This window comes from Corythoichthys intestinalis, chromosome 14 (genome assembly GCF_030265065.1).
Source record: "Corythoichthys intestinalis isolate RoL2023-P3 chromosome 14, ASM3026506v1, whole genome shotgun sequence".
Lineage (NCBI taxonomy): Eukaryota > Metazoa > Chordata > Actinopteri > Syngnathiformes > Syngnathidae > Corythoichthys > Corythoichthys intestinalis.
Window position 1 is genome coordinate 42,374,817 of NC_080408.1, and position 17,564 is coordinate 42,392,380.

At 43.2% G+C, this 17,564-nt stretch overlaps 1 protein-coding gene across 1 annotated transcript; it reads left to right on the forward strand.

Annotated features, from left to right (window-relative positions):
- The first annotated feature begins 12,164 nt into the window (after positions 1–12,164).
- On the forward strand, positions 12,165–17,081 carry jund (JunD proto-oncogene, AP-1 transcription factor subunit). Its single transcript, XM_057858416.1, has one exon. It carries the CDS (start codon positions 12,380–12,382, stop codon positions 13,253–13,255), a length of 876 nt encoding a protein of 291 aa, XP_057714399.1. The 5' UTR covers positions 12,165–12,379; the 3' UTR covers positions 13,256–17,081.
- Positions 17,082–17,564: the final 483 nt, after the last annotated feature.

Below are 17,564 nucleotides of genomic sequence, written 5' to 3' on the forward strand. Positions count from 1 at the left end.
ATATAAGTTGAAAAAGTTTTTTTTGTTTGTTTGACACCTTGCTTGCTACCTGGTCACGTTGGATCAGGCGCTATTCAAATGGAAACGTTAACTGTTGACAGAGAGACGTTAGCATGATGTGAGCTTTACAGGTGCTGGTTGGAGGTTGTTAGCATCCTGCCCTGTGCTTTTCCGTCACCGGTCCTGGCGCCGGGGTTTTCAGCTTGAGCTTGTCTGGTTGCATCAAATCGTGTGTGGGTCCAATCGAGCGTGTGGTGGTCTCGCGGGCTGGTGGGGGTGCTGTGTGGGTGCCGCCCCAGGGCCACGGCCCTTCCCTGGCCAACCGGGGTGGCGTGGAGGGGAGTTGGTGGTGGCGGTTGTATGCGGCGGCCACAGTTCCCTCTCGGGTCGCCCTGGCGCCTCTCCCGCCCTGCGGGCGGTGATTCTGGCGGACAGGGCCACGCCTGAGGGAGCCTGCATCTTAATTCACGCACTCCTCACTTTGCACTGTAAATATGTTTCACCCTGGCACCTACATACTCATTCATTCCTCCGGGGAGAGTTGGACGGGGCCATACAGTCCGGCCCGGCTCCCCCTTGATTTTAATGCATCACACACCAAAGGTTGTGGGATGGATGGGACCTGTTGGGGGGGTGAGATCACGGTTACCTTCTCACAGCAGGCCCAGCCATTCCCGCACTTTTTTTAACGCACCACACACATCGGACTCCAAGGGGGAGCCCCAGCAAAGGGCGGTGGGACGGGAGGCTAGGAGAAATTCCATGCAGCGGTCCCACAGCCCCAAGCCGAGCTCTCCTATTTTAATGCATACATTGCACTACCATCCCCACACAATCCCATCACAGTGCTGGGTAATGGCTGCCAGCCGGGGACCTGGCAGCCACAGTAACAGGGCGGTCGGTGGGTCCCACACTTTCTCTCTATGGCGTGGCTCCCAGGGCATGGCCTCCCCTCTGCCTGGGCTGCCGGCCGTGGGAGTGGGGGGAGGTCGGGGCTCCAAACTTGCGTCGACCCACGGCAGCTCCTTGGTGTTCTGCTTCCGTCTTCCCCTCTCTACTCTGTTTGGGTATCCGCTCTGCTCTCTGTCGTGGGTCGTTGGCTGGACGCCGGCGTGTCGGCTAGACGCCGGTGTGTCGGCTGGATGTCGCCTGCTCTGGCGGGGGACCCTGCCCTGCCCTGGGCTTGGTGGGCCGTTGGGGGTCCCGTGGCATGCCGTGCCGGTTGGTGGACTGCGGCTGTGGCTCATGGGCCGTGTGGGCGGAGGGGGGTGGAGGTGGGCGTGGGTTGGCGGTGTGTCCCCTCTTCCCATCCCTGGAGGCCAGTTGATGGGGGCGTGGGTGGCCCGGGGGACCACCCTGGATCCCGGGGGTTGACGATGGCTCCTTTGCTGGGGTACGGGAGCAGGGATGGACTACGCTGGCTCAGGGCGCTGAGCATTTTGTGACAAACTCCGAACGTGTCCAATAGTAGAGGCGTCAGTGTCGCCGCAGCATTCTGTTCGGTGGATGTTACGGCCAATGAAACCTTGGCAAATGCATTTTCTCGGAATTTTGGGACACTCAAAAAATGGGTTTCATGCCACCAGTTGCTAAGCTAAATGAGCTTCCAATGTACATTTGTGTGGAACTGTATTTCACAACAAACAAACAAAAAACTATTCCTATTCGAAATTAGTAAAGCTCTTTTCAAGGCTATTACAATCTCTGGCACTCCTTAAAAAAATAATTCACTGTTTTCTCGTGCAACAAATTGAATCGATCGAGAGCCAGGCGAGTGGGCCAAGTCCTAGCGGCGATGATGTTGAGCGAAGTCGCTCCCGGCCGGATTAAACGACGACTGGCAGACAGGGTTTGGAAGTCGCGGAAAAAATGTGACAAAAAGAAGAAGTGCTCGTGCCATAAAATTAATGTACTAAACCACAGTAAATACACATGTATGCATTTAAATACTATTTTATTTGTATACTGCTCACTTGTTTGAACTCCAAACAACTCACGCACGTGCTCAAATGCACGGTACTCGATGAGAAGCAGGACATCAATGGAAAGTAACTTCAGGACAGGTGTGTAGCAGCGATGAAGCAAATGTATTTTTTTTCTTTTAATAATTTATATATTTCTTTGATACCTCAAAATACTACCACACCTCGGACATGTTGGCTGTGAGCCGGTAGTGTTGCTTCTCGCCATGTTTTGATGATGTCATCACATGAGGACTATGGATCTTCACACTATTCTGTGGTAAACTTTCGGCATTTTAGCCGAAAACCGAAAATGAAATTTTAGCTCCATTTAGCCGAAGGTTTTCCGTCACATCTGTAATATATACAGTATATATATGTCATCCTTGACAAGATAAGCAGCGCCAGCAGCCGGAAGGAGCCTCCATGGAAACGAAGGCTAGAGGCAAAAATCCCAGCAACACGGAGAGAAGTTAGCCTCGTAACAGAGCTGAGCAAAGACGTGAAACCTAAGAAGGAACTGCCCAAGAAATATAGCAAGCTGTCCACAGCTGAGGCACTGGAGACTGCTAAGCAAAGGCTAACAGCCCAAGCTAGCCGCCTAAAGAGGTACACAGGAGAAGTAGAGGCCAGGAGAATAAACACTCTGTTCTCCAATAATCCAGCTAAAGGTAGGCAGGGTAGCAAGACCACAGCAGATCCACCCAGGGCTGAGACTGAACGATACTGGAAGAGCATCTGGGAAAATTCTCATTTTTCTCCCAATTGGCTCTGGAGTTTTTGGAGTTTTTCCTTGCCGGCATGGAGGGTCTTAAGAATAGGGGATACCCAGGACTTGAACTGTATCTATACATCTTTGTTGCTTCATTTCTAATTGTGTATCATATTGCCTCTGTAAAGTCCTTTGAGACATCTGTTGTGATTGAGGGCTATACAAATAAAATTGAATTGAATTGAATCGAATTGAACTGAATTGAATTGAATTGAATTGAAATGAGGCGTCTCCCCACACTAACGCCCAATGGATGGCAGACCTGCAGTCAGAACATCGTAACATCCAAGCAACAAGACCCAGTAGTCATCACAACAGCAGACATCCAGACAAGACTGTCCAAAATGAAGAACTGGACAGCTCCAGGGTCCGACAAGATTCATGCCTATGGCTTAAGAAGCTAACTGCACTCCATGAACGCCTAGCAGGACAAATGAACCAACTGCTGAAGTCGAGGACCCACTCAGAGTGGCTAACCCAAGGTCGGACAGTCCTCATCATGAAGGACCCCCAGAAGGGCAGTACCATCCAACTACCAGCCTATCACCTGCCTCAGCAACACATGGAAGCTCCTATCAGGGATCATTGTGGTTAAAATGAGCAGGCACATGGAGCAATACATGCACAGGGCACAGAAAGGGAATGGCAATGACACCAGGGGAGCCAAGCACCAGCTACTGGTGGACAGGGCTGTCGCCAGAGACTGCAAGGCCAGGAGCACCAACCTGTGCACTGCCTGGATCGACTACAAGAAAGCCTATGACTCAATGCCACACACATGGATAATGGAATGCTTGAAGCTGTATAACATCAACAGGACACTAAGGACCTTCTTCCAGAACTCAGTGGGGCTGTGGAAGACAACTCTAGAAGCCAACTTAAAGCCAGTTGCACATGTGAGCATTAATTGCAGTATCTACCAAGGAGATGCTCTGTCACCCCTGCTGTTCTGCATAGGCCTAAACCCCCTCAGCCAGATCATCACCAAGAGTGGTTTCGGGTACCGGTTCCGAAGTGGAACAACCATCAGTCACCTCCTCTACATGGATGATATCAAGCTGTATGCCAAGAACGAGTGTGACATTGACTCCCTGATTCACCTCACGAGAATATACAGCAATGACATCGGGATGTCATTCGGACTAGTTAAGTGTGGGCGAATGGTATCCAGAAGAGGGAAGGTGATCTCAACTGAAGGGGGCTGAATTACCTGAAGGCAACATAACTGATGTGCAGGACAGCTACAAATACCTGGGGATCCCACAGGCAAATGGGAACCTTGAGGAAGCAACTATGAGGTCTGCCACAACCAAATACTTACGGAGGGTGAGGCATGTCTTCAAGAGTCAGCTGAATGGCAAGAATAAGATCCAGGCCATTAACAGCTATGCCCTACCAGTAATCAGATACCCTGCCGGCACCGTATCCTGGCCGCTGGAAGAGATGCAGGCTACCGACATCAAGACAAGGAAGCTCCTTACAATGCACGGAGGGTTTCACCCTAAGTCCAGCCTCCTGAGGCTCTACACAAAGCCGAAAGAGGGAGGCCGAGGACTAGTGAGCATCAGAGCCAATATCCAGGAGGAAACTACATCCCTCCAAGAGTACATCATGAAAATGGCCCCCAGTGATGACCTGCTCGGTGAATGCCTCAGGCAACAGAAGCTCAGAAAGGAGGAGGACCCTGAGGAGATATCATGGAAGGACCAGCCCCTGCATGGTGTATACCACCGACAAATTGAGGGGGTAGCTGACATGGGGAAAACATACCAGTGGCTGGAAAAGGCCGGACTGAAGGACAGCACGGAGGCACTGATCATGGCAGCACAAGAACAGGCCCTAAACACAAGATCAATGGAGGCCGGGGTCTATCACACCAGACATGACCACAGGTGCACACTTCAGCGACATTGTTGCAGTGCATTTCATGCAAGTAGCCAAAGACTGGAACATTGAACACAAAGTGGTCTCACAAACCACTGATAGTGCAGGCAACTTGATTGCTGCGGCCAGGCAGCTTCCTTTTGAACACTTGCCGTGCATCACACACAGTGTGCACCGAGCAGTTGCGGTTTCTTTACACAACAGCCCGTTTGACAGCACATTGGCAAAATGCCGAAAAGTTGGACATTTCAAACACAGCCCAGCAAATGCCGTGGAGCTAGCACACCATCAGAAGAAAGAGTCGCTCACACAGGAAGTGTCAACTAGATGGAATAGTACCCTTGAAATGATCAAGCACGTCCAGCGGAATATGGGACATCTGAGAGATGCGCTGGGCCTCCACCCAACCAATGTCGCCATGCCAACAGCTACCGAGCTGGAGAAAATGAAGAAGCTCAAAGCTGCGTTGGAGCAGTGCAGGTAACTTATAGTTTGTCCATGTCATGTGCCTATCTGTTAATTTAATAATCAAAGTATATATGTTTCAGAACAGTAATGTTAATGTGTGTGTGGGTGTGTGTGTGTGTGAGAGAGAGACACACAGAGAGACACAGAGACATATCCCTCCTCTCTCCCCATATACTACTGTAACTACTAATACCAGTGTGGGCTATCTGTGAGTGAGTGAGTGAGTGAGTGAGTGAGTGAGTGAGTGAGTGAGTGAGTGAGTGAGTGAGTGAGTGAGTGAGTGAGTGAGTGAGTGAGTGAGTGAGTGAGTGAGTTTGGGTGAGTGAGTGAGTGAGTGAGTGAGTGAGTGAGTGAGTGAGTGAGTGAGTGAGTGAGTGAGTGAGTGAGTGAGTGAGTGAGTGAGTGAGTGAGTGAGTGAGGGAGCTCTATATGACTAACAACACTGAAGAGCTTCTTTATATTATTGCAGGTACGTGTTTGAACTTGTGTTAGATATTGCTTGAAATGTGAATGACTGCTCAAAGTGAGAATGGTACTGCGAAATATAAAACACTACATATTGTTTTCAATAAAAAAAAATGCACAAAGCAAGCCTATCCACTTTTCGATGTTGATATGAGTATTAAAATAATTCAAGGGACATTTATAATAGATAAAAAGTTGTGATCAATGTGCGATTAATCGCGAGTTAACTATGACATTTGTGCGATTAATCGCGATCAAATATTTTAATCGCTTGACAGCACTAATATATACACACATATATACATAAATAGACATGTGCCGATCGCCGGGTTCAAGGTATGCCGTGGTATGAAAACCGCAAAAATTTTCCGTCATACCATCTCTAAGGAGTTAGCTATTTTTTATGTCCCAAAAATGCATGAAGAAATCCCTCGCTTGAACCTGTAAAGACCAACCCTTCCCCAACGGTTGTTGCTCAGTGTCAGTGAGTCAGCTGTGCTACACGGTGGCTGGAGAGGGTGAAACTCCTGAATTTTTCCCCCGTCGAAGAAAAAACAAAATCGCTGGTATGGGAATGCTTCGGTTACAGAAAAGTTGCAGGCGGCCGCGGCCCTCCTCCTCTAAACCGCAGGAGGGCCAACCGACATGTAATACATGTTTGTGGAAGGTGTCTGCCGAGGAGGCAATACCTCCAATATTATTTCACATTTATACAAAATTAGCGGTTAGTAAACACTGTCATGAACGTTTCCCACCAGCTACGAGAGTTATCTCCAGCGTGTTTAGTGTGTCTAGCGGTGGTAAAACATGTGGTGTTATTTTTCTTTCTGGCAACAGTCTGTGTAGAGAAAAAGTGTATGTATAATGTAAGAATGAAGAATGTAGAATCCTCCTACAAACTGAGAGTATCCCGAACGTTTTCCTACCAGTCCATTAGGACTAAAATGAAATCTTTTTCCGTTGTAAACACAGGGGCTCGACTATGGAATACATGTGATGCAGCGCTAACGAATATAAACTCATTAAGCTACTTCAAAAAAATGTACAAAAAAAACATAATAAGCCAGTACGTTGCCCAGACTCAACAGTAAAAGCACACACGACACAGATAAGACTGTCCTCACACCAAACCAAGCTAAATGTCAGGGCCAACTAGATAAGACATAACAATTCTGGGACGTGCCCCGCAACGAAATCACATTACGGACTCTGCTTCAGCTACGTACACGCTGAATTTCCTCCTGAGGCAACTATGGAACTGGTAAACTGGGCTCTCAGTTCGATGGACGGAATATTCTCTACGATGCGGCCTAACTCTGGTCAACGTCCTTGCCCAGTGACCACCTTCACGTCTGGATATGTGGAGGACGCCTGGGGTAAATGGAGACCGCTATGCCTAACGTCCCTCCTGATAGAGGACGCTGAGGATCTGTACATCTTCGGCACGCTGCTGGCTCTAGCCTTCCTGATGCTACTGGCTGCTCTCTGGGTTCGTCGCTTCTCGATCAGGATGAAGAACCAACTCCATGACACATTGGAGACTGTTCGACGCAACGGCGATGAGTTGGCACTGTTAATGAAGGAGCAGGCAATGCTGAGTGACGCCGCCGCACGACTGGCCACAAAACTTGACGCGGAGCTGCGTGATCATGAGAGACTCGCTCGGGCCAACCGGGCCAGAGATGATGATGACTAACCTCCTAAAGGGATGCTGACCACAAATCTTCTACAGTGGATGCAACACATGCGAGCCTCCAAAGCACCCCTGGCTTTCACCCCTCACCAAACTAGGACATGAACTGATCAAAGATACATAAATTACTATATGTGAAATCTCCATGGAAATTAATGACTTTTTGAACAAAAGGAGCTAGACTGTCATTGGACTGATCCAGAGCTGTTGCCTGTGCGACCTTGGTGGAAGGGGGACGGGTCCCGATAAGCCTTGGCTTTTTTTCCGTTCCCTTTGTCATGTCTGTTCTCATCTTCTTGGATAAACAAATATTCCCCTCTTTTCTTTCTTTTTTTCTTTTCTTTCTTTCCTTTTCTCTTTTTCTCTTTTCTCTTTACGTTGATTTTACGTTGATTTTTAATGTTGATGATGATGATGATGTTGATGATGATGATGACAAATGACAATAAAATTCAAATTCAAACATGATAAGATTCATACACACGTGCTTTTTATGGAAAATAATAATTTTTGTTCTGATGGTGATAATGTTGAGCTGTGGTTGTGGGTTTAGGTTCGCCTAAAGGACCACATTTATTTTAATTTAATGTTTTTTTAATTATTTATTTATTTCAATTAACATTATACTTATGTTCCAAGTTGCTAATGTTTTGAAAAATAAAAATCCTGTTTAATGGATCTTTTTTTAAAACCCAGATATCTCAAAGTAACACATTTTAGAGCTTTAATTGCAGTACCGTGAAATCATGATATTTTGGCTTAATCTTAGGTTTGGAATCTTTCTTGTGTTTGTCGGTGGGCTCTTTTTCCTCCTCCTGGATCCACAGCAACTGGACATTTCAGCCATTTATCCATGTTTACCTGCAGGTAAACAGGTTCCCCGTTGTTTGATGTTGGTATGGCTGTGCCACAGGTTGTTGTCTGATCAGGGAATCAAGTCATAGCGAACACCTACCATTTTATTGACGGACTTATGAAATGACTAAGAATGTTTTTTTTATCATCTTGGAAAGAAATTCTTATTTTTTTCCACGTACCCCCTGCAATGTGCTCACGTACCCTAAGGGGTACGCGTACCCGTGGTTGGAAAACACTGGTCTAGGTATTATTCTCCATTTGGAGTGCTTTGTGTTTGAATTTTTGATATTAGTTGTATTGGCTTTTTCCTCAATTTGGAGCGTTTTATGTTTGAACTTTTCTGAATGAAAGTTTTTTTTGTCCTGAAACTCCGCAGCTGAGACCAAAAATCCCTTGCTCTATAAAGGATTAAGGTCCTTTTTTAGGCCATTTGTCTAATGACTTTACAGCTAAATTAAAAGTAAATAAAATACTGTTATCCCTCTAGCTACAAAAAGTGCTTTTTTTATGTTTGCATTTTTGTCCTCCCGCCATACGTTGCAGTTGTGCAGCTCAGCTAGGAACATGTTCTAGTATGTTACACAGGGCGTTGGTGACAACTTAGCGTCTCCCGAGGGAGTGTATTTAAGTCAAAGGGCACCAAAGGCATAGGGAGGGGAAAACATGTCTTACACAAAGTGACATATTCACCATTGTACGATTTTTAGAACAAATCTGATTAGTTTGTCAATAAAGCAGAACTAATCTCAGTTTAGTACTGAAAAGGCTCTATTTTCTTCACGTTGAGTGCAATTGACACCCATTCGGTTTCGAAATGACTCAGACGATGGACACTATGTGGCTGTGAATAGGCATTGTGAAGGAAAATATGCTCGACAGCATGAAGGGGTGTTGTTGTTTTTTTTTCTTCATATACGGGTTGAACACGTGTCTGTTGAAATGCAGGCTGCTAATGTTCGAAACAGCAACACTGATTCATACTTATATGAATGAGAAGCCCTCCCTCCACCGCCCACACGAGCTGCACTGCGGAACCCATTCACCTTTCTCCGTCTCCTGTGCGTCATTCGTGATGTAGTGTTGCCGTGGAAACTAATGATGCCCTTTCTGCTCAGTGGTGGTACTGATGCAGACGGTCTGCTGACGTCGTTGCCATATATGGGCAGAATAATAATATGGTATATCCAGGATCTGGTCCCAACGCTATAATTTTAACACTTTCAGGGGCAGTGGTCACTATAGTGGACAGCTATTCAAATGTTGACGCTTATGACCTTCAACCCTTCATAGGGCAAGTGACTATTTTTGTATCATAAAAAAAAAAAAAAAAAAAGCAATTATTATAATGTATATATATATATATTTTAATTATTAAGTAAATCATAATATCATAATGATATCATAATAAATAAACATGTTAATTAATACTAATTCAATAAAAGCTGAATTAAAGAAATTAAATCTAATAAAAACAGAAACACTCTCTGGCCACGGCCCAAGTATTTAATTTATTTCATGCCACGGATGTCAAGTTCATTTAAACTGAAAGGACTGGCCTTGAATGCTCATCTATCAGTGCCACTGACGGCGCTATACGTCCAATCCATTTTGAATGGGAGGGGTGGATAAACGGTTTTTCATTCGCTCATTCCATTCAAAACAGATTGATTAGGCGGCCAGCACCGTCAATGGCAGCTAATGAGTAAAATAGGTGAACTGTATGTTTTTTTTTTTTTTTTAAATTCATAATTCATGCATAAAAGGGTTAAACCTTTTATTATATAAATGTATTAGCCCAGTCTTCTTTTGACATTTATGAAAAAAAAGAACTGCAACTATGTCTTATTTAATCATGAAACCAGATTTCAACCCATAACGTCAAAATTGAGGCATATGTGCCAACCAGTTTTAACATACAGCCATCTTTTAGCACTAATATTTCTTTCACAGTAACTGTCTGAATTGACATTTGAGGTCCATTCTTAGCGTTATTCATGTGATGATTAGCTTTCATCCCACTGTTTGCCATGAGAATATGAGAAAAAATACATATACATTATTCACCATCCTTGAAAAAACACATGGATTCTTCCTTTCTACCGTCTCCCTCCCATTTCTACTCATACAGTCTTTTGCATTTTTCTCAGTTTGACATTTTGAAATTTTCCCTATTGGGCAAATGTGACTTTTAATACTTAAAAAGACAAGGGATTCCACAGTGGAGCAATCTTTGCAAATGAAAGGAGAATAATTCACTCTAAAATCTGCTTTATATCAGAACTAGAACATGCAGTTGATGGAGAAATTGCATGGGAATGCTTTCATGATGGATTTTGTAATATCGTAATTCCTGCTGAGTTGGGGGCAATTGCGGGTCACTTCCCTTTGACTTCGGGTCTCTTCCCATTGATTTTGGAGCGCAATTCCGGGTCATTACATGTTAATTTTGGGTATCATTCAAAAGGTTGCAAGTGATTACTACAGCCCTGGACTCTCACACTGTCCCAGTAGTGGGAAGTAATCTAGTAAAAATACTGCATTTTGGTACTTGAATTGCTTGATATGTACTTTGAGTATCTTTCTGATGACCAACCTTTGAAAACAGACCTGTACTCGTCCAGAACTGAGTTGTCACTTTGCCAACAATTGCTGCCAAGTTGGCACGTGACGGTATGATATTCTGACGGTATGATAACCTTAAGCCAAAATATCACGGTTTCACGGTATCACAGTATTGCAACTAAAGCTCTAAATTGTGTTACTTAGAGATATCTGGGTTAAAAAAAAAACATGTTTTTTTTCCATTGAACAGGATTTTTGTTTTTCAAAACATTTGCAAATTGTAACATTAATTATAATGTTAAGTTAAAAGAAATTTTAAAAAAGCATATCTTAAATAAACAATTAAAATAAATGCAGTCCTTTAGGTGAGCCTAAACCCACAGCCACAGCTGAACATTATTACCATCAGAACAAAAATAATTATTTTCCATATAAAGCATGTGTGTATGACTCATAATGTTACATTATACACACACTCTCTTTCTCAACACAGACAGTTGCCAGAGAGAAAAAAAACACCACATTTTACCACTGCTAGACACACTAAACACGCTGGAGTTAAATCTCGTAGCTGGTGGGAAACGTTCATGACAGTGTTTACTAACCTTTAATTTTGAATAAATGCGAAATCATATTGGCAGTATTGCCTCCTCGGCAGCCACCCACTGCAAATATATTTTACATGTCGGTTGACCCTCCTCCACTAAGCCGCGGTTGTCTGTAAATTTTCTGTAGCCGAAGTATTCCCATACAGGGGATTTTGTTTTCTTCGATGGGGGAAAAACTTCAGGAGTTTCACCTCATCCAGCTATCATGTAGCACAGCTGACTCACTGACACTGAGTATCAACCGGTGGGGTAGGGTTGAACCTTGCAGCTGCAAGTGAGGGATTTCTCCATGCATTTTTGGGACATAAAAAATAACTGATACCTTAGGGACGGTATGATTTAACATTTTTGCCGTTTTGAAACCGTGACATTATTATACCACGGTATATCTTGAAACCGGTAATCAGCACGTCTACTGCCAAGCATCCCAGTCAAAATGGATTGGACGTCCATCGCTGTAAATGGCAGCCAATGATTTATTTGTTTAAATCTTGGTGTCAAGGGGTTCAGTTAAGGACTTGAATCAGCAATTAAACAAGTTTTTTGTACTTTTACTTCATTATAATATTTTCTGTTTGTCAGCTCTGGTGAATCGACAGATTCCAAGCGCAACACTCTTGTGAAATGCCAAGCTTTCCCTATAAATCTGCTTCATATTACGCCGTTCTCTAATGGTTGCTTGTGGTTCCTCCAGCCCTCGCCTCTCACACCTTCCCCGCCCATGCAGTCTCTCTCCACTCTCTTTTGGCGACCCTGAGCTTTTTTATGCTATGACATCAAACCACAATGCATTGCACTGTTTGGAGTTTACCTAGAGTCTCCATGGCAACAAAGGCAGGGCCGGCCCCATATTCAAATGGCACCGGAAACGCACGTCATTTTGGGCCAATCTGCGCGCTCTGGAGTGACATAATGGAATTTTTAGGGCTAGAAAGCGAGCAGTGCATAGCGGACGTGCCACAAGGAAGAGAAAACCAGTCTAGGAAGACCCCGTCGTCCAGCGGTTTTGCAAAAGAGATCGTCCGCTTTCCTCCATGTTTAGGACTGGAGCGTTCACCCTCATGTGAGGGTGTAGAATGGACAGGACATTATTAATTCCCACAGAAACATGATGAAGAAGGACGTCAATCTCAACCTGGACACGCAGAGCAGCGATCTGAAGGCGAACCCTCTGCGCGACTCTGACGTGCTGCTCAACTCGCCGGACTTGGGGCTTCTCAAACTGGCGTCCCCCGACCTGGAGCGTCTCATCATCCAGTCCAACGGACTGGCGGGCGCCGCCAACCCGGCATCTCAGTTCCTTTACCCGAAGTCGGCCAGCGACGAGCAGGAGTTCGCGGAGGGCTTCGTCAAGGCGTTGGAGGACCTGCATAAGCAGAACCAGCTGAGCGAAGCCGGCTGTGTGTCGGTGGACCGGCTGGAGCTCCTCGGTGCGGCCAACGCGGTGGGCTCGTCCGGGCTCCAGACGACGGATCTGCCCGTGTATACCACGCTGAACGGCTACGCCGCCAGCCCACTGGGCGGCACCACCATCAACTACTCCACCGACACCATTCCGTTCCCGCCGCCTCCGTCCCACCTCAGCCCGCAGCAGCAGCAACAGCAAGCCGCGGCGACGGCGGCGGCTCTGTCGCGGTTGCAGTCGGCCGGCGGCGCCGTCAAGGACGAGCCGCAGACGGTTCCGGACATGCAGAGCCTCGGGGAGAGCCCGCCTCTCTCCCCGATCGACATGGACAACCAGGAGCGCATTAAGGCGGAGAGGAAAAAGCTTCGCAACCGGATAGCTGCTTCCAAGTGCCGCAAAAGGAAACTGGAGAGGATTTCTCGGCTGGAGGACAAAGTCAAAAGCCTGAAGACGCAGAACACGGAGTTGGCGTCCACGGCCAGCGTGCTAAGGGAGCAGGTGGCCCAGCTCAAGCAGAAGGTGATGAACCACGTCAGCAGCGGATGCCAACTTTTACCTAACCAGGTCCAAGCTTACTAATCGAAGGCATTTTTGGAAAGGTGCCCTGCAGATGAACTGAAAGGTTCAAAAGTTCAGAGTGGTCTGATGCTGTGGGACTCGGTGGAAGTGGCTTGTTGCTCAAGAGCAAGGGCGTAGGTTTGGTCTCAACATTGGTAGGGACGATAAAACAGCATAACCTGCACGTACACTTTATGCTGGGGACAGGACATTAAATACCAAGCAGATTGGATGAACGGTGGTCAGGGCTACATTTCTCACAAATAGGAACCTAATTAATTGATAGGCTAAATGATCAATGCAAAATAAATCTGTATTGGCTTTATACTAACTTTCATATGTATTGGTTCAGGTGATACACCGTTTAATTCAAACCTTTTTTGTTGGAAAAACTACTAAAGAAGCACTTTGAAAACTTCCTGAATAAATGTCTGAATATTATTAGTACATTTAATTTGCAATATTTGAACATATATTAACATACACAATGAATACAAACTTGTTAACTATCCATGAAAGCAAAAAAAAAAAAAAAAAAAAAAAAAAATTGTCTTAAGACTACTCAACATTGCCTGTATAAATACATACATTGAATATAAGTGAAAAAACTTAATAACAAAAATAAATAAAAATGAAGCCTTCCTTCAGGAAAAACACTGCTGGTGTTCTCCACAAGCACAGCCAAACTAAACAAAAAATGAAAGCGCCTTTGGTCTGCTTTAACACCACATAAATAAAATAAAAATGAAAAAAATTAAAAAAATATATATAGTGGGTGCTGCTGCTGTAAGTCTGAACATAATGAAAATAATTCACTTAAATATTAGTAGGGTCAATTCTATCCTTACAACATAATGGAAGACAATCTAAATCATCTATATAACTGAAGTCATGATAATAATGCAAATAAGGTTGCTTTAAAGTTTGTGTGGACAATTTAAGCATCCTAAAATGCTGGTAGTGATATGTCCCTACCGTCTCTATATGCAATCCTACGCCCTTGCTCAAGTGCCATGTAGCAAAGTGCCATGCAGCAGCATGACTGTCAAACTCATTTGGATGTATTCTCACAGGGCCGTTATGAATGTGAAACCAGATGGAGTCAATGTATAATCGCCTCATTGTGTTATTACATGTATGCAACAAATTGACGCCGAAGTATTTTTGATAGAGGTTTGTCTCATATACAGTGGTGCCATGACTTAGAGGTAGATTTTTTTTCGTGCAAAATTGGTATTTAATTTCCCCAATGCCATTGACGACAATGGACGTTCAATCCATTTTGACTGAGATTGCTGCCTGCCTCTCCCATGCAGTCATAAATGAATTGGGCGTCCATCGACGAACCATTATGCCTATAAGTCAAGGTACCACTGTTAAAAAAAAACAACAACACGATATTAGATATGTCATATTTTGCGATTCCGGTACATATTTTTACCAAGAAATATGAAGTTGCTGCCAACGATTGGCTTTTTAGGCCATATAAAATGTAACGGATATTGATGGAAAATCTCAAAAGCCAAATGTAACGGTGTCACTAAGTGCTACCATCCAACTGTACATATATACTGCCTTACGTGTTTACAAGCACTTAGCAAAGATATCTATTTTTTATTTACTGAAGCATTTATTTACATTTTGTTCCTCAAAGATGAACACTGCATGTTTTGTAACCGTCGTGTGCTTCGTAGAATTTAGATGCCAAACTTGCCATGAATGTGTATTAGGATGACACATTTACCAGTATATGATAAACTCATCTCTACCTGACATTTATTAAATTCACTACATGACACAGCGAGTGTTTCGTTAATATTGTAAATAAAACAAAGCTTTTCTTACCAGTTAACTGTGCTCTTGTCTTGCGTTTTACAATAGATGAAGTTTGAGGGAAACATTTCATCAAGACTGGCCTGCAAATCTAGGAACAGAAAATGGTTGTAAAAAGAGCAAAAATGCTTTCAAAATAATAAAAGTGCGTTTAAAAAAAACATAAATGTATTATTGCACTCAAGAGACTATAAAAAACTGAAATGGCATCTGGTAGGAAAAAGGTTCCACACCCTGCCTGGTTCGAGGTTCAGTTTATTAAAAAAATAAATAAAATCATAAACTTGTATTATGACTCCCTCTGTTGGCCAACAGATAAAAATGCAGGAACGCCACAGTCACATTTAATTGAATAGTGGGGCTGCCATAAATAATCGACAGCTAATCGATTATATTCTTCAAAAACTAGTTTGACAGTTTGAAACATTGTTGGCCTAAACATCATCCAAATTTTGAATCTCTCTACAGAAATTATTGTATTATATTAAATTATATTGTACATAAAAATCTTTTTAAATTTTCAAGAAATTAAAAAAAAAAGTACATATTCAATTATATATCTTTAAATTAAAAAAAAAAAAAAAAAGACCATTTATGTAGTCTACAATGAAAGAAGACCAATTCATTTGGTAATTAGTCAAAATATGTGCGAACATCAGCTTTTGCTTCGAGAGTTAATACTGTTACAAAAGTATTCATAATAGGGGAGACTGGGGTAATATGAGACACCCTTTATGTCTACAGTAAAATTTGTGATCATGCAACCATCATGTTTTCAAGCCCCTACCATTTCACCTTGTCTGAAAAAGTGATCTTCCTACTACTGTGGTAAATGTGTTTTTTCCCCCCAAATTTTATTTTTTTTTCATGTGAAACTAAGAATTTTCTTTATGTCATCTTAATGAGCTGTTGTACCAAAGCAAATTGTTTTAACTCGACAATATTTTATCACACATGTTGATGGACTATAAAACCTTGTTTTGATGCTATCTTAAGATTAGCCTGTATTGCTAGGAGAGGTTGTTTATTTTACAAAATTGTGACGATGGGGTAAGATGAGATTTCTCACTTCACTCCTTCATGTCACCAGTGACCTACACAACATCACATCTGGATTAAGATCTCCTGAATTTTCTCTGATTAAGAATTTGCACCATCCATGGTGTTGGACAGGCCAAACCCTGAGTGCAGCCTGCCACTGCAGAAGATCTGGATGGTCCACCCATGCAGATGATCCACTTAAGGATGAACTACTCGCTTCAGACAATTCAGTAACTGATACTAATCCATCCACTGCACATTGTCCACCTCGATAAGCCTGGTCAGCTGATTTATGTCCCACATGGTCACAGTCAGAAACTGGCTATGAAAAGGCAAAGAAAAGACTAACCTGAAAAAGAAACAACAAAAAAGAAAATTGTAGTTAGAAGCTCTGAGGAGATTGATATCCTTGTCCCACTTGCCCGATGAAGAGAGTTCAAAAGATGAAAGAAGTGATCCAGGAAACAGATCTGGCCATGGGTAATTTTGTCACAGTGATCCCTCGCTATTTCGCGCTTCAAACTTCGTGCCCTCAGTCCATCGCAGATTTTCTAAAATTAAAAATAAATACAGATGAGCTGTCCCGAGCCGATGGCGTAGTCTCACTCTCCCTCCCTCCCTCCCTCTTCCTTCTCTTTGTTCGTAAGGCAGGGCACTGGAGTTGCTTATTAAAGTTAACGATTAATGACAGACTTTTAATGTTTGATCTTGCCACAGAAGCCTGGAACCCGAAGCTTCAAAGCGCCACATGTGTCAATCATCATTTTATTTGTTAAACAGTTGCTGTGGCAACTTGTAAGAGCAGCTTGAGCGGATTTTAGTCGACTCACTCAAGTATTTAACAACGACAAATATTTTTATACTTTATTCTTGTTTAAAAATAATTTGGTGGGACAGTAACATGTTTAAAACTTATAATCATTCATTTGAAGTGCTTAAAAACCATTTATTAAAATATATATTATAATTGGGGGGGGGGGGGGGGGTAAAAAAAAAAACATGTCTTGTATGCATCTCTTTCCACTACTAAATCTGAATAAATTAACTGAACACACACAATTTAAAAAAAAATTATGGTGAGCTACTTGGCAATTTTTCACTTCTCTGGTGCAAAAAACGAGGAATCAATGTATTATGTTATGATGGTACTGTATTCTATTATGATGTAGTAGATTTTGAGTTTTAAAAAAAAAAGTCAAATCGACATAACCTGAGGATGCTGTTACTATTCTGACATTCATTCTGAATTGTGTTATTGTCAAGCTACCTGTTAGGATTCTAACTTTCATAACATTTGCTATTATGATATTTGATATTAAGATGGAAAAAGGAACTAAATCAGTTTACCCCTTTAATTTTTGTAATCTGGCTTAGTTTGCACTTTAGATGGGGGAAAAAGTAAGACACAATACTTTTTTAAACTGGTTATATTTTAAATACTCTTTATCCTGAGTAC

Bases quoted from the DNA above. Each gene is read 5' to 3' on its own strand.
- jund (XM_057858416.1), top strand. From the start codon at position 12,380: ATGATGAAGAAGGACGTCAATCTCAACCTGGACACGCAGAGCAGCGAT.